The 24,522-nt window shown below is 44.6% G+C and overlaps 1 protein-coding gene across 1 annotated transcript in view; it reads right to left on the bottom strand.

Annotated features, from left to right (window-relative positions):
• The window catches only part of TBL3 (transducin beta like 3), a 47,490-nt gene that overhangs the window by 16,817 nt on the left and 6,151 nt on the right, over positions 1-24,522 (bottom strand). Inside the window, exons 5-14 of the mRNA XM_089682121.1 lie at positions 23,355-23,496; positions 22,178-22,262; positions 21,260-21,430; positions 20,353-20,428; positions 18,143-18,239; positions 14,869-15,077; positions 12,458-12,599; positions 9,992-10,050; positions 5,367-5,467; positions 2,738-2,888 (exon numbers count right to left, since the gene is read on the bottom strand). Of these exons, the coding sequence (XP_089538247.1) occupies positions 2,738-2,888; positions 5,367-5,467; positions 9,992-10,050; positions 12,458-12,599; positions 14,869-15,077; positions 18,143-18,239; positions 20,353-20,428; positions 21,260-21,430; positions 22,178-22,262; positions 23,355-23,496 (1,233 nt within the window). The remainder of the gene's footprint in view (positions 1-2,737; positions 2,889-5,366; positions 5,468-9,991; positions 10,051-12,457; positions 12,600-14,868; positions 15,078-18,142; positions 18,240-20,352; positions 20,429-21,259; positions 21,431-22,177; positions 22,263-23,354; positions 23,497-24,522) is intronic.

Here is a 24,522-nt window from a genome sequence, read left to right as displayed (position 1 = left end):
ACCTTCATTTATCAGGCACTCAATGTAACTTTTGCCCAGGAACAATCTCAGACATCTAATTTGTAAATTGATATTCCCATCTGCTTTTTTTTTTTTTATTTGTTTTATTTTGTAATTCCTTTATTGTACAATAAAGTAAAACAGTTTACAAATAAAGGCAAGTCATATGAAAATTACACAAAAGAATACAATTGCCATCGAGCAGCGTGGATCAGACTGCCGTTACCATTGTAGGACAGGCACGAGGCTGTGTAAACACCGTATTATTTGTAACCAGAGGGATGTCCAGAGCAGCAGGAAAGAGTCTAGTGATGATAGTTACCATTATAGTAAAAGCATTAAGTAGAAAAATAAAAGTGAGCTTTTTTTTTTATTTTTTATTTTTTTTTATTTTTTATTTAGAGTTCCCGGCATGGAAAGTCTGCAGGGGAAGCGATGCCAACTACGAAACTGAGGTGTTCGGTCCAGATGAGGGCAGACAGGATATAGAACATCCAGTTATAATCATCGATGGGGAGGTTCAACAGGATAGGGAGGGATAAAAAAGCAGAGAGGAAGGGAAGAAGGGAAGGGACCAAGGAGAGGTAGAAAACAAAGAAGGGACGGGGGGGGGGGGGGGGGGACGTGAAGGGAGAACAGTCAGGAAAAAGCATGAGATCAATAAGATGGGGCAGGTACCCTCTCCCGGGAGGCAAAAGGAAGCCAGGATGGGGTTGGCTCACTGAGGCAAGGAGAATTCATTTAGGTACATGTCTGTGAAGACAAAGTTTTGCCAAGGCCTCCAGGTTTCCCGGAAGGTCACTTCAGTATTATCCAGGGTGGCTGTGAAGCCCTCCATATCCCTAAGGTCATTTACCTTGGAGAACCACAGAGACAATGTGGGGGGTTGACATCCTTCCAACAAAGCGGAATGCAGGCCTTTGCCATGTTCAGCAACTGAATGCTGAGAGGTCTTCTATTTCTTGATGGGTCTTCCTGACAAATGCAGCACGCAGGCCACTGGGTCATCATGGAGGTCTACACCAGTGAGTTGCTTAATAATGCCAGTTACCCCCTGCCAAAAAAGCTGGAGATAGGGGCATTGCCAGAAAAATGGGGAAAGTAGCCAGTCTCTTCTCCGCAGCTCCAGCAAACATTTGAAAATCTGCGTGGAGATGCGGTGGAGTTTGGTCAGGACCTGGTACCATCTGGTGAGACGTTTATAATAGGTCTTTTGAACCCTAGAGGCCATAGACGATTTTTGAGCAAAATGCTAAATTGTTTCCTTCTGCACAGTCGTGAGGGACAATCGCTGTTCCAACTCCCATTTAGTGAGAAATGAGGGAGTGTAGTCCGCCTCAGGTTGGACAAGAAATGAGCAGATCAAGGAAAGGCTATGAAAGACCGGTTCACCCCTATGGCACAATGCTTCAAAGGCTGAAAGTGGTGCAGTTGATACCTGGCGTATGAGATAGCGAGCGGAAATAATTCTGGAGTTGGATGCCTCCCCAGAAGTCTAAGGGAGGATCCACCAGACTGGTCAGGTCCGTAGAGGTTAAAGTCCCATCAGAAAGCCCGTTAGATGAGTTTAACTGCTAACTTTGAGACACAGAAAGATTTATTGTCAAGTCCTGGGGCAAAGTCAGGGTTGCCTAAAATAGGAATCGTGGGGGAGGGAGCAGAAGAGATGGAAGTGCTGCGGAAGGCTTTCCAAGAGACCTTGACCCTAGGATCACATCTGTGCGGGTGGTGGCGCTGTGGATCCACATGAAAATCCGTGCAGCCGCACCACCCACACAGAGAAATGCGGACCTGTGGGCGGGTGCCATTAGTTCTGGAAAAAGCAACCGTACTGGGAACTGAGGTTCCCGAGCGGGTTGCGTTTTCGGAAGAGGTGCAGGGACTTCTTCCCTGCGTGTCACAGGCACAGGAGTCCATTCAAATGAATGGGCTCTCCTGCCCATGCAAAACTCTGCCCGCTCAGCCGCATATATGTGGTGTACCAGGGGTCAAGGTACTTCCAAAGGTGGGATGTAGGTGTAATGCCTGAGGCAAAGGAGCAGCTAGCCAAGGTCGGCTTACTGCGGTACCATTTGAATCTTCAAGCTCCTTGGCCACCCAGTGCCTCAACTCACTATGGTAATGCTAGTTGACGAGACGAGTAACATGTACCGCACAAAAGTAGGAGCGGTCCCCATCTGCTTCTAACCTCTGTGCATCAAAATGAAATGGGTACCCCTTGCATCTGGCCAGTATTATGTGTGGCCATCACAGGAAGTTTCACACACAGCGCCACCTGCAGGGTTAAAATTCACACTACCCAGAGTCAGGCTTTAGATCAGTTTAAGGATAAGCCATTTCTTCTAGAGCTGACTGAGGAATTTCATCCAAGCAGGGATAAAGCACAGACATTGTGCAGCACTACCAAGCATACAGCACAGTCTGCATTTATAATGAGTATAAATGGCTTCTCCCATCTACGTATACAGCAAAAATAAACTCTGGCCTTGAGAGAGTGCAATATTTGGTGCAGCTGTGCACAGCAATCACTAAGCTTCTAACTTCAGCTTGTTCAATAAAGCTTTGGCAAAAAACCTGGAAGCCGAGTTGCACCAGATTTTGCACTCCAGTTTTAGTAAATCAACCCCAAAGTGTTCAAAAGATAACACATGGTTGATAACTCTGCATACATCAAGTGAATCACAATATATTTTATATATATGTATCAAAAAACACCCAATCAGTACAGACATCTCACCTTATCATGTGCCTTCTCCGTACAAGCTGCATGCAAGCTCTGCATCCCAGATAACTGGCCTTTAACTTTCACGGAAGCAATGGATTCTGGGAGCTTCCATATCTTTAAAGTTAGATCCTGACTTCCACTCACTATGAAGGACTCCTTCAATCTGATAAAATACAAGAGAGGTGAGTTATGAACCTTATCTGCATGTATGTCTATGAAACCACTGGACATTAGTTATCACATGTGCTAAGTTTTGCTTTTTGAAGAGGCCCCACCAGGCAAAAGTGATGTGTTTTCTTACCAGCTACCACCACTGCACCAATATCTATGCTGCGCCATGTCTGCAGCATGCATTTACCTCTGAGATTACCAACCCCATGCTATTATGCACTCAGCAACAAAAGTGGGTCCTATAAAAGACCATGTGGTTTCCCTGCAGATGCGTTATTGATAAGGTGCAGGCACTATTTTTTTTTTGCGTGAAACGCAGGCACAGCAGCCCATTCAAATAAATAGGCTTCTGTTTCCACACAAACTGCACAACCTGCACTAGTGTGAACCTATTATGTTATGAAAGGGCGGCCAAGGCTAGTAAGGGGTGCTAGATGGTGCACACTGTCCAACCAGTAAATGATATGGGCTCTATCTGACTTGATGCTCATTATAATGAACACAATGAAAAGCTCACAGTGTGCAGCCAAATCAGAGTCAGCTGTTTTCTCTTTCCATGTAATGTTTTTTATTTCAATAATGTTTATTTGGTTTTAACAAAAACAGGTAAGCAATAAGTTTGCCCACGCAGGGGCTAGCAGAGGCATGTGCAATGGAGGTGAGCATGCATAAAAGCAAAAAACAGCAAACAAAAGGCATTGGATGTCAATCAAAAACTGACACAACAGCAATAACTTAATACACACTGCTGGCTACAGAGAGTGGAGGGCCAGGAGGGTCCCCTCTGCAATAGCGGGACATCCTTAGGATCCATCCGGGCCCACATGAGTTCGCCATCTGTAGCTCATGTAGATATAAATGGGTAGAAGGACGAACAGAGATAAAAAGAAGACTAGGTTGAAAGATGAGGCAACCGAAGATAAAAGTTGCACTCCTGTAAAGCAGTCAGAAAGAAACAGGGGGGAGAAGAGTTGGCCAGAGAGCCAGAAACCAGAGGGAAATCAGAAAGAAGGAAGAGGGATAAGGACTCGAGAGCACTGGGACTGCCCATCAGAGTAGGTCCAAACTAGCTGGAGGGAGAGTGGGAAAGTCGTACGCCAGACACGGTTCCCGGATTTTAAAGGAACTTTGCCTGAGAATTATTTTGGATACTGGACATCTGTTCATTGGGCATCAGAACCGTCATAGGATTCCACACCTCCTGGAATGAGACCGATGCTTTTTTTAAGGCTTGGGCTATCATCCTGATGGCTGACAGAAAAAGATAGGAGGCAAGTTTCTGTAATAAGGCAAATTTGGCCTCTCTACATATAGGTAGATGAAACAGGGTAAAGAGCAGGCCAAAAATGTGGGGCCAAAACCCAGTCAGTCAATTTAGGGCATGTCCACCACGTATGTATATCACCTCAATGACCACAACCCCGAAAGCAGTGGTCATTACGGGATGCGTTTGCATGGGCGATACGGGCTGGGACCCCGTATCAATGTAATATCACCTTACATGCATCGGGCTGGGACCCAGTATCAATGTAATATTACCTTATAGGCATCGGGCTGGGACCCAGTATCAATGTAATATCACCTTATATGCATCGGGCTGGGACCCAGTATCAATGTAATATCACCTTATATGGATCGGGCTGGGACCCAGTATCAATGTAATATCACCTTATATGCATCAGGCTGGATCCCAGTATCAATGTAATATCACCTTATATGCATCGGGCTGGATCCCAGTATCAATGTAATATCACCTTATATGCATCGGGCTGGGACCCAGTATCAATGTAATATCACCTTACATACATCGGGCTGGGACGCAGTATCAATGTAATATCACCTTACATACATCGGGCTGGGACCCAGTATCAATGTAATATCCCTTTAGATGCCACCTCCAAGGTAGCTGTGTTAAACGAGCATTTGGCTACAGAAGACCAGGCCCTGCTCCACTCCTCTAGGTCTATTTCAACTGCCAGATTCCATTCCCATTGAGTAACATAGAGGAGTATGAGAAAGACGACCATTCAGAGAAGCATAGACCATTTAGAGGGTAGTGATAAGACCTAAGGGAACCAGGGTAATGGTGGTAAATGTGTTCAAAGGCAGTTTTCTGGAATGGATATGGGGAAGTTCTACGTAAGGTGAGCCAGTGCTGTAGTGGAAGATAACGGAAGAACCCCAACTGAGAGATGTCATGGATCTCCCGAAGAGAGGCCCATGTGGGAAAGGACCTGAAGGTTAAAAGGTGTTGAACATGAGAGAGTCCTTTAGCTACCCACCAAGAAAACGCCTGTGGCCTGGTGGAAAAAGAGGGTTGTTAGTGATAGGAAGCAAGGGCAGAAAGGGTGACATACAATGTAGTGTTTTGAGGATTTAGCTCAGTACCTGCTCAACTGATCTGTAATTCTTTGCATGGGCAGAAACACACCACTGTTGTACAGAAAATTCACAGACTGTTCATTCCTACCTTGAACAGGAGATTGCTCCAACACCATTAGCATGACCTCCACCCATGGCTACACAGGACACCTTTCCCTTAGACATCTTCCAAACTCTGACAGTTTTGTCCTACAAGAACAGGAAGGTACAGACAGGCGTTGCTTTAAACCTTCACATTATGCTTACTGCTCTAAATTCCTAAACAATAAGTGTTAGAGCAGGAAGTACAAGACTGAACATTACTGATCTCCTTCTAATTGTTTCACAGTCAGGCCTACTTCTTTGGCTTCAGTACTGAGTCATTGACCTAGCATGTGCAGGCAGTCAAGGCAATGTAAAAGCATACTTGTTCCAGGCCAGGGACATAGGAAGTATTGAAAAAATTAAATCAGCATGACAGCAAGCTACCTAGTATTATCATAAAGAGGGCTTTAAAAGAGGATGACCACTATGTATTCTCTGGTACAGGTTTTCTTAACTAGTTGCCGACCGCAGATAGCCGAATGACGGCTAAACTGCGGCCGGCCAGTTCTGAGTGGACGTCATATGACGTCCTCCCAGAACGCGCTCTCCTGCGCGCACCCGGCGATCTCCGTGATCGCTGTGTCCTACGGACACAGCTGATCACGTGATGTGGTAAAAAGCCAATCATACCGGCCTTTTACCACGTGATCAGCGGTGTCCAATGACACGCTGATCACAGGGAAATGCAAGTGCCGGTTCTCGGCTGCACTTTCCTCACGCTGTCAGATCGTGAGGAAAGTACTGCCGAGAACCGGCAGTTGTCAGAGCAGGGATCGGCACCGATCATCAGGGCACTGATGATCAGTGCCCTGATGATCGGTGCCCAGCAATGCCACCTGCAAGTTCCGCCCACCTGTGCCCAGCAGTGCGCCCACTAGCTCCGCCCACCTGTGCCCAGCAGATCACCCACCTGTGCCCAGCAGTGCACCCACCTGTGCCCAGCAGTGCACCCACCTGTGCCACTCTGCAGTGTCACACACCTGTGCCCAGAAGTGCCACCTACCAGTGCCCAGCAGTGCCACCCACCTGTGCCCACCCACCTGTGCCCACCAGTGCCACCCACCTGTGCCCACCCACCAGTGCTGCCCACCAGTGCCACCCACCAGTGCAGCCCAGCAGTGCTGCCAGTCAGTGCCACCAGTCAGTGCCCAGGGGTTGTGCCAGTCAGTGCCGCCAGTCAGTGCCCAGCAGTGATGCCAGGCAGTGCCGTCTATCAGTACCCATCATCAGTGTCACCTATCAGTGCCGCCTATCAGTGCTGCATATTAGTGCCGCCTATCCGTGACACCTCATTAGTGCTGTCTATCAGTGCCGCCTATCCGTGCCACCTCATTAGTACTGCCTATCAGTGCCCTTTAGTGCTGCCTATCAGTGCCGCCTATCAGTGCTGCCTCATCAACGCACATCAGTGAAGGAGAAAAAATACCTGTTTGAAAAAATTTATAATAGAAACAAAGAAACTTTTTTTTTTTTTTTCAAATTTTTTGCACTTTTTTAACTTATAGCGCAAAAATTAAAGCGCCCAGTGGCGATTAAATACCACCAAAAGAAAGCTCTATTTGTGAGAAAAAAATGATCAAAATTTCATATGGGTACAATGTTGCATGACCGCGCAATTGTCAATCAAAGTGCAGCAGCGCTGAAAGCTGAAAATTGGCCTGGTAAATAAGGGGGTATAAGTGCCTGGTAGGCAAGTGGTTAAAGGAGGGTTTTTATTTTTACTCAGGGAACTAAATTTTAAAAAGATCATCGAAAACAGTGTGCTGGCCAAAGCTGCTGTTATCGCCAGCATATGACCATCAATCTGATTGTCTGGTACTGGCAACACGCTACAGTCTAAGGCAGTGTTTCTCACCCTTTTTTCAGTCAAGGCACCCTTTAAAATTATGGGCAGTCCCGAGGCACCCTTTAAAATTATGGGCAGTCCTGTGGCACCCTTTAAAATTATGGATAGTCTTCAGGCACCCCATTCTAAAATGGGGTGCCTCAAGACTGTCCATTTTAAAAGGGCCCCCATTATAAAATTTGAAAAACTATTATAATAGGTTTATATAATGCAGCAACATCCACACATGTAGAACATCCAACATTAGAGGTGATTTATTCTTCCAAAGCAAACACTTTTGCACCCTGGTACTGAGTAGTATTCTCTGTGTTTCTCTTCTCCCTCAATTTTTCCTCCATCACTGAGCTAATTAGACCCCGGCACTGATAGAAAGGACAAGCAAGGGTCAAACTAGGATGCTGTGCAGGCAACTGACATCCTCCTTATCAACTGATGATGTCATTGGGTGTCAGGACGCCGGCGGCTAGAAGGTGGTAATGGTGCACAATGAAGACCTGTGGCTTTGTGTAACTAAAAGTCAGGCTTGTTCCACCCGCTGGCTTATATACAAGTTTTGGGCAATTTTTAGACATATGGCCAAGGCACCCCTGAAGAAACCTCAAGGTACCCTGGTTGAGAAAGGCTGGTCTAAGGGATATACTAGTTTTTGCCAAAGAACTGTGAGCTAAAACAAAGGGGATGAACTGGAGGTGGAAGTAACATTAATTAACCCTATAAAGCACTTCTTTCTGCAAGTAATAAGCACTGCTATGGAGCTGCACACTAATGTAAACCTGTGGGGAGGGTGGTGTAGGAGCTGCCATTGCTGGGGCTGTCATCCAGATCCTGTTTTCATTTCCTAGTGAGTCAATGACATGCAACATGCATGCAGCCAATAGTCTAAAAAGTTTGACTTTGCTTACTTTACTAAATATGAAGTGCAAAGGATCAAAAATTAATTGCTATAACTGTACCTCTACTGTGTGTGATCATCTAAGGCACTGCTCCCCATGACTGCTAGATTTAAAGTGAAAATTGGTGATGCCACTACTGTGCTGCCCACTGTTCCCCTTGCAGGAGCTGTACCAGAGGACCTGCAGTACAAGGACTTCCCCGTTTCTATCATTCATTTTTCCACCACTCCTGTCTCTTCTAGATCAGGAGTAGGCAACCTTACAGAGGTGGAGATCTACCTGAACAACATGGGAGAAGTCAAAGATCACCGGGCACGGTGTTGCCACCTCACACCTGATTTAAGCCATTACTTGCCGTACTACCGTGTCGCAATCGCATGCATTGCATGGAAATCAAGCGTTTAAAACAGGTGGTGAGGAGGCAACATATCACCTCCTCACCACCTGTCAAACACCCTTGGATCACTTTTTTAGAGCAGCAATAGTGCCTGTTGCACTTTTAAATGAGCCATTAGTTGCATTTGACAGCAGCACCCTTAGGGCTTGTTCACGTAAAGTTGGGGGTGGTAAAACCCTGCAGTTTAATCGTGGCTTTACAGCTCCAGATCCTTAGCCCCTTTAGCTGCCGAGGCAGCAGCCAAAAGGTGTACACATGCTGCAGCAGGAATTAAACACCCTGTAGTTTTTGGAGGTGCTATCACCTGCCAATTGTGAACCATTCAAGTAAATGGGGTTACTCTGCAAGCACTCGGCAACTGCACGGTTCTGCGGGTCCAAGGGGTTAAAGCAGGTGGTGAGAAAGCAACACAAAGTTGCCTGCCTTAACGTCTTGTTTGCTGTACTGCACACGACTGCAGGGCACTTGCAGAGCAGACTCCTTCACTTGAATGGGTCATGCTTGGAAGGTGCTACACCCACCAACCATGACGGAGCGTATAGTTCCTGCTGCATCTATGACATGTGTACACCCCTGGCCACTGCAGCTAAAGCGGGTGAGTTTGGGGCAGGGGTCTTAACTATGGAGTTTCACCACCCCCTAAACTGCCAATGTAAATGAACCCATACAAGGCTGCTTTCACACTGACGTGCTGCGGTTTACCTGCAACTTTCCTGGGTTAGTTATGCTTTGTCATAGACTTTATTATATCCTGCAGTTGTGGAGCACTTTCTGAGAGCGCACAAAGACTCCTGCATTCAAAAGTTTATGGCGTTTTCAGAAATGCAGCAAACCCGCAGAATATGCGGCTCTTGCTCCCTACTACAGCTCCAACTTTACAAGTAGTCCCTGTGCATTGCACTCTGTTTAATGCTCTGGAATGGTGGGCCAATAAGCCCTGACTGAGATCTACCAGTCACCTGACCGCAATCTACTGGCTGACCCCCATTCTAGATCATTACCCCACCAATCATCAGGGGGGCAGCTCTTGCATGAGGAAGCAAAGCTCTGCTTCTGCCAAGATCAGGGTCGGACTGACCATTTGGAAACTCGGGCACTGTCCAAGGGCCGGGGGTCAGTAGGGGGCCCCATGAGATGCCCCTGGTACCTTTTTCATAGGCTTTTTTGAAATTTGGGCAAGGACACAGGGGCCCCATGATCCCTTATTGCCCGGGGGCCCCATGAGTTGTCAGTCCGCCCCTGGCCAAGATGACTGCCTCTTCACAGAGACCTGGCTCAGAACAAGGCATGGTAAGTCCGCACTGGGGAAAAGATTTGCTGCATGGGGCCTACATGCATTTCTGCTGACTAGCACTTTACTCTTTTTTTTTTTGGGCACAGCTTCTGTCCTTTGTAAAGTTAGAAATATTTTTATTATCTAACCTTTCTTGTAGCTTATTCCCTTTACAATCAAAATTATCGGCTGTAATTCCTACTAAGGGTAGGGAACTTACCTTAGCACAGCTGACAAACAGGAGCCCTTTCTTAAACACGTCAAGCGCCAGAACAGTTTCTAGAAAACATAATCATCAATGAGAGCAATTAGCAAGCCTTATCAAATATCAAACATATACTGCACCGTCCTTGCACCTGTATTAGTCATTTACTATTCTGCTGTAATTTAAAGAGACCCTGTCATCAACAAAGGAGAACTAAACTGCACAATACTTGCCTATCCTTCAACAGTCTGAGGCCCCTCACAGCACCGGCGTCGTCTACCTGGCTTCTTTCAGGTGCCGGACTGTGGTGGTCTTAATTGGCCGTCACGGGAAAAGCGCAGTCATCCCAACACACAGGTGCTGTGCTGGAATGTACACTGAGCTGCGCTTGCAGAGCCAAGTGTACATTCCAAAGCAGACTGAGCAGGAACTTATTTTATTTTAATGCAGAATAGACAATGCATGCCTCTTCTACAATAAACAGCGTGCTTGTTTGAAGTTTTGAAAGCGGGACTTTGAGTTCTGCATCAAAGTGTTACCAAACCCAGGATCCTGCATTCATTATATCTGATCTTTCACAGTACACAATTAAAAACGCTTTCCAAATGCCTGTCTGACACCTGCTGACGAAGCTAGTGTGAACGTAGCCTTAGGAATGGTTAAAATTCCTGCCACATTATATGTGCCATATCTGCTATATTGAAGAGATGTTCCTCCACTTCCTGACATGTAGACATGACCATAAGTTAGAAGAAATCTCTCCAATGTGAGGGAATTCCCCTCTTAGAACAGTTGTCACCAATGAAACGTTTTGCCTTTCAGCAGATGACGTTCCCTTTACTTTTAGCACTATGCCATATTATATTTTGGTTGTATTCCTCTTCAAAACTTCATTTAAAAATATAGAAACAGAAAGATAACCCCTTTATTCCTGTTCTAGTGACAACCCAAATTTTTGATTTTCTCTCACTTTCAGTTCAACAAATATATAGGGCAGGGACAGAGAATAAAAACTTGAGGTTCCTACCCTTCCCCTTGTGTCTGCTTCTATCCATGAATATATGAAGGGTGTTTATTAAAAACAAAGCGCTAAATAAATTGTCAAAAGTGCTGTGACTACAAAGGCTTCAACAACTTTTGGTCATGAAGAAGTTAACCACTTCCCGTCCGGCTGCTGTATATAAATGGCCAGACAGTGGCAGTGCAGGGGAGGGTTGCCGTTCATAAATGGCGCCCGCCACTTTGAATTATGTGCGCCCCCTGGGAGCGCGTGGCACCGTGAACACTAATTTGCTGTACTGGACCTCTGTGTGAGGTCCCGATCATGTGATCACTGATTGGCCAATCAGTGATCACATGAATAGGGGTAAGCAAGATGTCACTTTTGACATCATTGCTTACTACGTGTGAAATCTGAATGATCACAGAGATCACATAGTACAAGGCTATTCACAACAGCTGACAAGCTGTGACCAATCACAGCTCACACAGTATTTCTCAACAGCTGAAAGAATGCAGCCAGAGAGAAGGAGAAATGATTGCTTTTACAGCCTTTATGGGTGTAAAAGCAATCAGGGTAAAAAAAAAAAAAAAAAAAAAATCTTCACCCCCACAAGTAGTACAGTGTCACTATAATGACACTGTACTGCTAGGGTGACAGTATGTAAAGAAAAAAAAAAATAATATAAAAAAATAAAAATAAAAATGTAAACAAGTTTTTTAGAAAAATTATAATTTTTGTTTATAAACTAATTTGGGTTATTTTTTTTTTACTAAAAAGATAACTGAATACATTTTGGCCAAGATTTATGAAGAAAGATTTGCAAAATTTTATAAGAAAAACACTTTTTTTCAAAATTTTTGGACTTTCATTTATATAGCGAAAAAATAAAAATTCCAGTGGTGAATAAATACCACCAAAATAAAGTTTTATCCGTCTCAAAAAATGCTAAAAAATTCATATGGGTACAGTGTTGCATGACCGCACAATTGTCATTCAAAGTGTGACAGCTCTGAAAGCTGAAAATTGGCCTTGACAGGAGGGGGGTAAAAGTGTCCGGACATGAAGTGGTTAAAGCTGAATTCTGGCCAAAAAATTCTGTGTACACTAAAGAACTTTGCAAACACATATAATAGCAGGAAAATAAATAAAAGTAGCAGTGACATCACTGTGCTGTACATAGCCTGTGCAGAGCTGTGAAAAGGACCCAGCAGGCCCCACCCACTACGGGCTGCCTGCAGAAAACTACAGAAAGGGGTGGAGACAAGACCAGTCACTTTGAACAAAGAGAGACAGCAGCAGTGAGCGGTCTTTATTACAGGAAACTCCTGCACACTACAAAAGTTTTATGCTGGATTACTGAAAAGATCTGAAAGAAATACATACAGGAGACCAAGATTCAAGAACGAATACACTTTTTTTGTATTTGCACAATATTTCCCAATACTAGTTAAGACTTCAAGAAAAATAACAGCTCCTACCTGTGTGGCCGTACAGGATTTGGCAGTTGGATGTTGCCAGCTCGAACACTTTAATTTGGGGGCTGTTTGTAGCGACCACAACATGAGAATTGGATGGGCCCAAGAATTTCACATCCAGGACTTCATCGTTGTAGCCTGCAAACTGGATTACAACAGGTTAATTTATAATATAGGTCACTTGCTTTATGAGGGTTTAATATGGGTAGAATGGGCGATTCAGGGTAGAGGGCAGCCTGGAGAAGAGCCTAAAGCTGAAAGAGTGGAAGACAGTGAGGAAGCCAGAAAATAAACAAAGAAAGCCTGGTTTAAAGTGGTTATAAACCGCAGACATGAAATATGAACAAAGCATATCCCCCTGTAGTGTGTATTTGTCTCTATCTAGAACACTAAGTGTTGTTTCTCACTGCTGCTTCGTTACTCTGTCAGCATGAATCGCTTTTGAAAAGTTTTCCTGACACCAAGAGAAAAATGGTGACAGGGGAGGGATTTCCACCAGATTGACAGCCTCAGCTCTGTTCCTGTGAGATGTGAGGAGAGGGGGGGGGGGTGTCCCTTCCCTCCAATCAGCCTGGTTTAAAGTGGTTATAAACCTCAGACATGAAATATGAACAAAGCATATCCCTCTGTAGTGTGTACTTGTCTCTATCCAGAGCACTAAGTGTTGTTTCTGACTGCTGCTTCATTACTGTATCAGCATAAATCACTTTTGAAAAGTTTTCCTGACACCAAGAGAAAAAAGGTGACAGGGAAGGGATTTCCACCAGATTGACAGCCTCAGCTCTGTTCCTGTGAGATGTGTGGAGGGGGGGAGTTGTCCCTTCCCTCCAATCAGCTTTCAGAGCTCTGCAGAGTGTAACTGCAGCTTTCCGTCCCCTTTTCCTGAACTCTCAGACAAGCTTTATAAATTCAGGACTATGAATGGGTGTAGAGAAGAGAGGACTGCAGATAAACAGGTACAACTCATGTAGGAGGATTTGTTTCATCTCTGTGGATCACCTGAGGCCAGTCACTTCACTGGATATATGGGAGGGTTTACAACCACTTTAAACTGCCAGTGTTCACCCAAAGCTGCCTCTTAAAGAAAAAGTCCCCTCTAGTCCAACAATAGAATTTTTCTCTGGTAAAGAAGGGCAGGTATAAACTGTGTCTGAATCAATACGCAAAGTCTGTGGAATCCATAGAATAAAATGAACAATACTAACCCTAGGTTCACATCTGTGCATCTGTGTGAAAATCCGTGCAGCCGCACCACCCGCACAGAGAATTGCGGACCCGCGGGCGGGTGCCATTACTTCTAATGGCACGCCCCCACACTGGAAAATGCAACCGTACTGGGAACCGAGGTTCCTGTGTGGGCTGTGTTTTCCAAAGTAGTGTAGGGACTTCTTCCCTGCGTGTCCTGGGGCACGGGAGTCCATTCAAATGAATGGGCTCTAGTGCCCATGCAAAGCGCGGCTGCATATATGTGAACCGGGGGTCAGTGATAACAGTCGGCACAGGTAGAGTGCACAGCAAGCTATCAGCGCACAGGATTTCTAGCAGAAATTAACAGATATCTTGTGAGCGAACTGCCTGTCCACTCTGCACAGTTATCAGTGAATGTCCCCAACTCTTTCTTAGGAGTACAAAACATTTACCCCATGTTAAAGCAAAGAGGTGAGGGAAAGGTGTTCTGCAGTCCAGTGATTGAGCGTGGTCATCCTAGGACTGAGAGTGTATTACCGGCAGCATCACTACGTAGAAATACGGAAAAAATAGCCTGAAAAAGAAAACTAAAGCAGCCACAAAATTAAAGTACAAGTTCAGGTGTGAACTAACATGGTATACCCTCCTCATCCCTGTTGCACTTACCTCCATGGAAGATTACCATTCACTGTCCACGCAACTGGTGCAGGGGTCCGGTGATTTGAAAGCCATGGTCTTCTTACCTAGGATGAGTCAGGGTGACTCCAAATGGTCAATGTGGTCACGTAACCAATCAAAATCACTCCAATCTGTCCCAGAAGGCGGCTGCAGCTCTCAGATCACCAGACCCCTGCTTCAGCTGTGTGGTCCATGACAGCCAATCATCCATGAAGGTAAGGATCTTGAGGAGTCGGTCGTTGGTTCTTGGGGGTAGGTCAGAAGTGTATGGTGTTCACCTTTTCGCTTTTTGTGGAAAGGTGAACTTACACTTTCAGGACTAGAAAACTATTATATTTTTGTTGTTGGGTTTAGGAGCAGTAAAAAAATATATAACTTTCACAGAAATAGTTTCAGGTTTTCTGATATTACAAGGGTTGTTTTTCTTATTATGCAGTACAAGTAGGTTAGAAATAGCATTTTGTGAAGTTGTTTAAAATCTTGGTAGAATTTTGTTTTTATAAAGGAAGACAATGATAAACTATTCCGCTCTAAGTAGGTGGCTGTACCTGTTTCTTTAGCTGGAGGTCCTGAAGATCATAAATCAGGATATTGTGTTCTGCTGTGACGGTGACAACCTTCTTCTGATTGGGTAGGAGCAGGCAATGAATCAGGCTGTGCTCATCCCCTTCTTCCTCTGACACTTTCTTGCTGGTGTGAGGCAAGCTCTGACTGTACACACACCTAGAGGTGGTCGCATCCCACAACCGCAAGATACCTGTCATTGAACAATGGGTGACATTAGAAGCAATTGGAACTCAAAAAGTGAAGATCTGCTTTGTCATAGGGAATGTCTAGAAACATTAATTGTGCCCAAGCAAGTCTAAATAAGGCTTTTAGGTATGGTATGAAAAATACATTGTGGTGGATTTACTAAAGGAGTTAAAGCAGAGCTCCACCCAAAAGGGGAAGTTCCGCTTTAAGGACTGCTCCCCCACTCCCCATTAAGGATTGGCACCTTTGGGAGGCAAGGGGGGGGGGGGAGCGGGTACCCAAATTTGACAGGTACCCACTCCCACTTCCGATTCGCCTAGGCAATCGGAAGGTGTCCTCCCTCCCTGTAGTGTTTTGGGACACCTGACAGGTCCCAGAAGACTACAGGACCATTCATGAAGCGCAGCGCTACTCACGCATGCGCAGTGGGTACCCGTCTGTGAAGCCGCAAGCTATCACAGCCAGGTGCCAACATTGAAGATGCCGGCCTCCTGGAATACAGGACGGCCGGTGAAACGGGCTGCGGGGGACACACCGCGGGACCGAGGGACAGGTAAGTGGCTGTTTTTTAAACGTCAGCAGCTACAGTTTTTTAGCTGCTGACTTTTAATTTTTGACAGGGTGAGTGGAACTCCGCTTTAAGAATCTTTGCACATTACTGTGTGAATTTGTACTTCAATTATTCAGCCATGTGAAGAGTAAATTCCTGTTTACTTTTTTCATATGCCCATCATTAGGTATGAGGATTGAAGCAGCAAGAATCTGCTTTTCACATGACCAGATAACTGAAGTGAATATTCATAGTTTATTGTGTGAAAATTCTCAGCTTCTTTATTAAAATGTGCTTAAATGAAAGTGCAAGAATAAACAATGATATATTTCTTACTATTCTTTATTAGCATCCCTGCAGCAGTCTACTCCCCTGACATTCAGCTGCAGAGGACTGTTGCTCTCTGGGTGGAAGCAATGGTCTCTCTTGCAGCAGGCCAACATGCCCCCCACCAGAGTCAGAGCTGTGCAAATTAGTGGAGACCATGAGCTTTGTTACATGAAGGGCTATGGGTTTGACTCATTGGGGATTTATCAAACTGCTGCATTCATACAAACAGAAGAGGTCCATTCTGTAGCTAGCTCTCAGGGGAGGTGATGTTTAGGCTGCTGCTGGTGCTCATCTAAAAATATTAAGGTATTCCATAGATTTTTTTCTACACATTCACTATTTCTATATACTTTACCGAAAACTACAAAAAATTAAGACTTTAAAAGAGAACCTGAACAGACAGCAAAGAGAAAGTGGAGTATGTACAGTGGGGATCGAAAGTTTGGGCACCCCAGCTAAAAATTTGTATTAATGTGCATAAAGAAGCCAAGATAAGATGGAAAAATCTCCAAAAGGCATCAAATTACAGATTAGACATTCTTATAATATGTCAACAAAAGTTAGATTTTATTTCCATCATTTACACTTTCAAAATAACAGAAAACAAAAAAACGGCGTCTACAAAAGTTTGGGCACCCTGCAGAGTTAATATCTTGTACTGCACCCTTTGGCAAGTATCACAGCTTGTAAACGCTTTTTGTAGCCAGCCAAGAGTCTTTCAATTCTTGTTTGAGGTATCTTTGCCCATTCTTCCTTACAAAAGTATTCCAGTTCTTTGTGATTTCTGGGCTGTCTGTCACGCACGGCTCTTTTAAGGTCTATCCATAGATTTTCAATTATGTTGAGGTCAGGAGATTGTGAAGGCCATGGCAAAACCTTCAGTTTACGCCTCTTGATGTAATCCCCCGTGGATTTCGAGGTGTGTTTAGGATCATTATCCATTTGTAGAAGCCATCCTCTCTTTAACTTCAGCTTTTTCACAGATGGCATCAAGTTACCATCCAAAATTTGCTGAAATTTTATTGAATCCATTTTTCCTTCTACTCGTGAGATGTTCCCTGTGCCACTGGCTGCAACACAACCCCAAAGCATGATTGATCCAACCCCATGCTTAACAGTTGGACAGAGGTTCTTTTCATTAAATTCTGTGCCCCTTCTTCTCCAAACGTACCTTTGCTCATTCCGGCCAAAAAGTTCAATTTTAACCTCATCGGTCCACAGAACTTGTTTCCAAAATGCATCAGGCTTGTCTATATGTTCATTTGCAAAGTTCAAACGATGATTTTTGTGGTGAGGACGTAGAAGAGGTTTTCTTCTTATGACTCTTCCATGAAGACCATATTTGTACAAGTATCTCTTTATAGTGGAATAGTGTACCACAACTCCAGTGTCTGCCAGATCTTTCTGGAGGGATCGTGCAGTCAAACGTGGGTTTTGAATTGTTTTTCTCACAATCCTGCGAGCTGTTCTGTCTGATATTTTTCTTGGTCTTCCAGATGTTGCTTTAACTTCCACTGTTCCTGATGACTGCCATTTCTTAATTACATTCCGAACAGAGGATATGACATCTGAAAACGCTTTGCTATCTTCTTATAGCCTTCTCCAGCTTTGTGAGCGTCAACTATTTTCAGTTTCAGTTTTCTAGACAACTGCTTAGAAGAACCCATGGTGCTGATTGTTGGGGCAAGGTCAGATGAGTCTGGGCATTTAAAACCTTTGAGATTGACATCACCTGGTCTTCCCAGACGATGACTGAGAACAATCCATGACACTGGCAGGTCTCAGCTTGGCAAAGGGGGCAGTGCATGCTATGAATTCTGCAGGGTGCCCAAACTTTTGCAGACGCCATTTTTTTGTTTTCTGTTATTTTGAAAGTGTAAATGATGGAAATAAAATCTAACTTTTGTTGACATATTATAAGAATGTCTCATCTGTAATTTGATGCCTTTTGGAGATTTTTCCATCTTTCCTTGGCTTCTTTATGCACATTAATACAAATTTTTAGCTGGGGTGCCCAAACTTTCGATCCCCACTGTATGTGCATGTGATCACCAAAGTGTAACTGATCTCATCAACATACTGTATGTAATTTCTATGTAACATCTTTAGTTATACATGTATGTAGACAAAGTCACATTTGCTCCCTCCCCATACATGCTGGATGTTTCCTATTTAGTAGTGTAGCTCACCTTTACTGCCAGCTGTAACAAAGAGGAGAGACTCAGTGTTATCTTCTCTGCCAATCACATCTGAGGATTCTGGAAGAAGCAATGCCACCTCTACACTCTGAAACACACAACATAGATATTTTCTTTGCAATAAATGTAAAAAAAAAATAGCAAACTTTAAGTGATGTTAAAGGCAAATTTTTTTTAAACAAAAAAGATGTTATACTTGCTGTGAACAATATTGGACAAGAAACTCACTTGCCTTCTCTTCTGGTAGCCCCCAGAGCTGTTAGGTACTCCCTCCTTAGGGGGTCCTTCTGTAGCAAGTCGAGTGCTAAGGAGGCAACTGTGAGTGCAGGCTCCCACCGGGCTGTGTGCACCTATAGACACACACAACTTCGGTAAACCACTGTAGGCAGCAGGATCCTATGACTCAGTAGTCCTCGGTTTCTTTTGTGAAAGCAAAAAGTGAGGGGAGCAGTGCTGGAGCCGGTGATAGTGCTGGTGCAGTGGCAAGGACAGGCATTGGGGCGTTTTTTTTTTTTTTTACCTTTAGGCAGAAAATACATCAATGCTTACCTTTCCTCCAATGGTCCCTGCTCCTCAACGGAGCTGGCATCTTCTTCTGTGTGCTGGTTTTCGGCCATCTTCATTGGCCAGTGTGGGATGATGTCACTCCTGCGCATGCACAGGAGGCCGTCATTCCAGTACACAGGGATCAGGCCAGCACATGTGCAGCTCAGTTTACATGTGGGGAATGCTGCAAACAGGCAGGCAGGTGTATTTTACTGCAGAAGAGACATTGCATACCTCTTCTCCAATAAAAAAAAAAAAACCTGCCTGTTCGCAGGAAACAACTGCAGAAATTTTGTTCCACTTTAAGGTTAAAAAAAAAAAATTTTAGGCTTTAGAACTATGTTAAAGCTCTTTAGCCATTTAACCACTTCAACACCGGGCACTTTCACCCCCTTCCTGCCCAGGCCACGTTTCAGCTTTACGTGCTGTCATACTTTGGGTACAGTGTTGCATGACCGTGCAATTGTCTAGATTTTTATCATTTTTTTGGAGACAGATAGAGCTTTCTTTTGGTGGTATTTAATCACCATTGGGTTTTTATTTTTTGCTAAATAATGTTTCTGTTGTAAAATTTTTGCAAATGAGTAATTTTTCTTCTTCACTGACGTGCACTGATGAAGAGGCTCTGATAAGGCTGCACTGATGGGCACTAACATGCTGCACTTATGGGGCTGTACTGATAATCAGGGCACCGATGATCAGTGCCCGTATTATCAGTGTAAATGTCCTTGTCACAGGAAATCCAGTTATCGGCTTTCCATTCCTCAGACAGTGACAGTGATTGGACACAGCTGATCAACGTGATTGGCTCTTTAGCCTGATTGGTGGTGCGTTGTGTCAAAGGGACACATTTCACTACTGATCACCATGCTGCTCGCCCCCCGGGCATGCATGCGTAGCAAGAATGAGACGACATCAGATGACAGCCTCCCAAAATGAGAGCGGTCCCGCACAGCCTTCATTGTACAATAGGCTGGACAGGAGCCAGTTAAACACATCCAAGCAGCGGCGGACTGACCATTTGGAAACTCGGGCACTGCCCAAGGGCCCTGGGTCAGTAGGGGGCCCAATGAGATGCCCCTGGTACCTTTTTCATAGGCTTTTTTGAGTTTGGGCAAGGACACAGGGGCCCAATGATCCCCTATTGCTCGGGGCCCCATGAGTTGTCAGTCCGCCCCTGCATCCAAGCAAACAAAAACCACCTTGTTAGCAGTTTCATTTTAGCTCTACTGACATATTCATGTCTGGCAATATAAATTATTTTCTACTGTCTGAGAAAGTCATCTGCAGACATAGAACTCTCTAAAGGTGGAGATAAATCAGAGAAAGCTTCTCTAACATTCTTTTAGATGGGCATGCAATGCTTCACTTATATAACAGAAATCACTGCAATCCTCATTACCCAATCACCACCTTTCCCAACAGCCATGATCCTAGATGATAGTTTAAAGGTAACAGGAGTGCCAGTGCCTTTTGCCGGGGTTCAGTAGAGAAGAGACCCTAACCACCTATACATCTTAATACAAGAAAATGTTTTTGTGACAAATAATATCTGATGATAAAGAAAGAAAACTCCTTGCTACCTTCCACAATATACAACATGTTAGGTCCCCTGTACCAGTTCCCAGCACAGCCTGAATACAAGCCTGCATTACCTCATACACTGCCACTGTCCTTTTTGAGGTTTTGGTCTCCAAATCCCACACCGTGCAAATTTTGTCTCTTCCAGAGCTGAAAAAAAAAAAAATCTAATTGTAATTACAGATGAATAACCTCTGCTTAGTTATGGAGCGGCAGGGAGGAAATAAGAGAAGTTCATTGTCAGGGCTTACATACACTTTACAAGATAAGTTCACGTTTTGGAACATGCTACATATTTCACTTGTATTTATGGTGGAACATGTAACATGTTCCAGCTCATGCAGTCTCCCCTTCCCCGATGCCACTCTTATTGTAACAGCGGGCGGGGGATCTTCTCCCTTTGACATATTGTCTGCTGACCGGTTGCTCTGGTTTACCATCTAGTATTGCTCTTGGTACTTAAAAGCATAACTGCAATCAAAAAGTGAAGTCCCGCTGGTTCCCTCCCCCCTCTCAGCCTGTACGGGGTTAAAGGTTTTTTACCCACTTCCACATCCAGCTAAGTGAGAATGACGTCCTGCAGGACCATTCACAAAGTGCCAGGTATGCTCATGCATGTGCAGTCGGGGAGCTGGCTGTAGTTCCTCCAGAAGCCACTGCTAGCTCCTGTATCCAAGATGGTGGCTCCATGGACCCGCAGCAGTAAGATAAACTGCTAGTATCCAAGATGGTGGCTCCATGCACCCGCAGCAGTAAGATAAACTGCTAGTATCCAAGATGGTGGCTCCATGAACCTGCAGCAGTAAGATAAACTGTCTACAGGAAGACAGCACTGGACCCCAGGAACCTGATTCTTAAAAGTCAGCAGCCACAGTATTTGTAGCTGGTGACGTAAAAAAAAAAAAAATTAAAAGAATCTGAAGTCCTCCTTTAATTCATCATAAGGTCTAATAATTAAAAATACAATTAGAAGTATCTTACCTGACCATGGTGTTCCCATCAGGGAAGAAGCAGAGGGAGGTGACAGCACTGTAGTGGGCCTCTAGTATAGACACACACTTGCTGGACTTCAAATCCCAGATTCGGATCTTATAATCCATGCTGGAGGAGAACAGCTGCAATCGGGACATGTCAGGATGGAACTGGACCAAACTGTAAGAACAAAAAAGCAGGCAATGCAATCAGGAGCAATGTCAAAGCATCAATGACTAAATTAGAAGATATTCTGGAAATGTACACATAATTCCCACCATTCAATGTGTTGGTTTTCAGCAAAAAACAAACCATTAACAAGACAGTCAGACCACCATGTTTAGTTAGAGATTGACAAATTTCAAGCAAACAAGTTATAACAGTAACTTCAGAGTATGAAAATCAGGACTGCCTAATGCTTCTTAACCCCTTGGCGCCGGTGCCTCCCGGCCCTTTAAGGGTTTCAGAAGCCGGGGGCGGGGCTTAGGGTCATGTGACCGCCATGACATGATCAGGAAAGGTCCCGATCGAAAGAGGAGATCGGTACCTTTCCATGAGTACCGGATATGTGTGCTGGGAGCATGCAGGGCGCACGCTCTCAGCACTTTTTTTTTTTTAATAGAACACAAATGTGCGGCTGCTCGGCGTCTAGGCCCAGACACAGGGAGGCTGCACATTTGCGCTTGGCCGGTGCCAAGAGGTTAAAATAAAGCTCCAGCATATCAGTGACAGAACATCCTTTTCTTCTCTATGCTCAGGATAAAATGATTCTGTCTGATTCTGGAGGCCTCTTTGTAACCCATTCTGGAAAGGTCACTAAGGACCCAACAAAAAGTTAAAAGCAAAAAAAAATCCCTAAAGTATTATAGGCAACTGTAAAATTTTCCACAACCTCAAAATAAAAAAAAATAAAAAAAAAAAACTTACTGGACAACTCCAGATGACCCCTTCAAGTTATGGGTGCAGTACTGCTTGAGGATATCCCAAATCTTGATGGTGCTATCACATCCTCCTGTAGATAAAGACAAAATATGCAGTCTTGAGAAAACAGCAAAAGCATCCTTAAAATCTAAAATGTGAAACCCCAGAATGAAATGTTTTTGCTGAAAGTAATGTAATGATTCCAACTGCCTGAAAGTCTGTGTTTACCCAATAAACCGGTTTCTATTAAGTGGTAAACGAATTAAAGGAAAAATCCACTGACTGTGGGCTACTGAATGTCCAGTCACTTTCTTACATGAGGACTCTTAGGATCTAAGGGCTGCTCTGGTTAGTACAAAATATTATTTTGTATAGACAGCTGATCTAACACATACCCCTAAATAAACCCTGGTCTGTGCCCACTCTGCTGTAAGATCAATGGCAGTCACTGGGTGGAGTTGTGTGCCTGTGCTCGCCCACAACACTGAATGATCACAGCTGAGATACAAACGCCAATAATCAAAATCCCTAGTGCTAGGACATGCTAAAGATGGGACCATAGATAAATCCTAATTTCTTTCTAGTTCTGACATGGGAACTATTGAGATGTCATAATCTGCGCTTTTCAAATATTGCTTAGGGGTCAGGTTGGGTGGACGGCTACTTTTCTTCCTCCTAATTGTGTGTTGATTGTACGCTCAGGGCCAAGCAAAGTTTCCTGGGAGGTTGTCACATGTTCCTCCATACCTGAAAGTATTGGGCTCTGAAATAGCAAATGAAAATCAGGGGTACATGATGAAAATATCAGCAGGAAGGGGCGAGGGGTGCTAACATGGTTTTCAAAGGCTCACCTTAGCCCTGTGCACATCAGTGCGGCTTTGAAATCACGCTACTTCAGCTCAATTTCAAAACCACAGATCTGTGCGTTTTGGACGTTTTGATTTCACTGCGGTATGCAACTTAACAGAAGTCAACGCAAGCCACAATAAAATCTCAGGAAAATGATTGAGGGAACCTTATTCTGAGTCACAACAATTTGAACGGTTCTATTCCCGCAAATAGGGTGCGACTTGTCATGCGATTTGACAGTTCAAAATCACATGACAAATGGCGTTGGTGAGAAGCAGGGCTTAGAGAAGAATATCAGTGTACATCTTGATAAAAAGAAAAGCAGAGAAATCACCTGTAACCAGCAAAGTGGAGGTGGGGTCAAAGGTCATACTTGCGACCGGTGCTGTATGAATGGCCTTCCAGGTGCGGGAGCAAGTACCATCCTCCCAACACCACTGCTTTAGAAGCAAGGCACGGCTGCCCGTCACCAAGATCTGCAGAAGAAAAGAACCACTGATGAGTGGAAGATGAATAAGGGCAGAGGGGAAATCATCTGTGTAACTTTTGCAGAATTAAAGGAGTATATATATTTGTATTTATCCTTCAACTAAGAACACATCTTGTTAACAGCTGACACAATGGGGTACATTTATCAAACATATTAGCAACACAGTTAGACACAATATAGACAGCCTCTCGCTTACTGAAGTATTATTGTGTTTGTAACCCCAGAGATTGGAATCCAACTGAGAGAGATATGCAAAGGACTGCAACAGATTTAGCATCGCTAAACATTACACATTTTAAATGAAAAAAGACACACAAAGAAGGAGTGCGGTCAGGGCCAGGATTTATTCTGTCGTGGCAATACTTTGCAGAAGGAGGAAACTATCAATGAAGTGGAGCTATAATAGGAAATCTGTCTCGCTGTACCAGTTTAGTATTGACTTGCAGGAGAAACTGAATAAATAAAATACACCCCACTGGGTGCTTGCTTGGCAGGACAGTTTATTATTTAATACCACTTAAAGTGTTACTAAACCCCGGACCCCGCACTCACTATATCCGGTCTCCCCGGACCCCGCACTCACTATATCCCGTCTCCCCGCACTCACTATATCCCGTCTCCCCGCACTCACTATATCCCGTCTCCCCGCACTCACTATATCCCGTCTCCCCGCACTCACTATATCCCGTCTCCCCGCACTCACTATATCCCGTCTCCCCGGACCCCGCACTCACTATATCCCGTCTCCCCGGACCCCGCACTCACTATATCCCGTCTCCCCGGACCCCGCACTCACTATATCCCGTCTCCCCGGACCCCGCACTCACTATATCCCGTCTCCCCGGACCCCGCACTCACTATATCCCGTCTCCCCGGACCCCGCACTCACTATATCCCGTCTCCCCGGACCCCGCACTCACTATATCCCGTCTCCCCGGACCCCGCACTCACTATATCCCGTCTCCCCGGACCCCGCACTCACTATATCCCGTCTCCCCGGACCCCGCACTCA

This window comes from Staurois parvus, unplaced genomic scaffold, assembly GCF_062004578.1.
Source record: "Staurois parvus isolate SC_StPar_1 unplaced genomic scaffold, SC_StPar_1.0 ptg000285l, whole genome shotgun sequence".
Lineage (NCBI taxonomy): Eukaryota > Metazoa > Chordata > Amphibia > Anura > Ranidae > Staurois > Staurois parvus.
The sequence above is the reverse complement of the archived record's forward strand: the minus strand, read 5'-3'. Positions and strand labels throughout refer to the sequence as shown.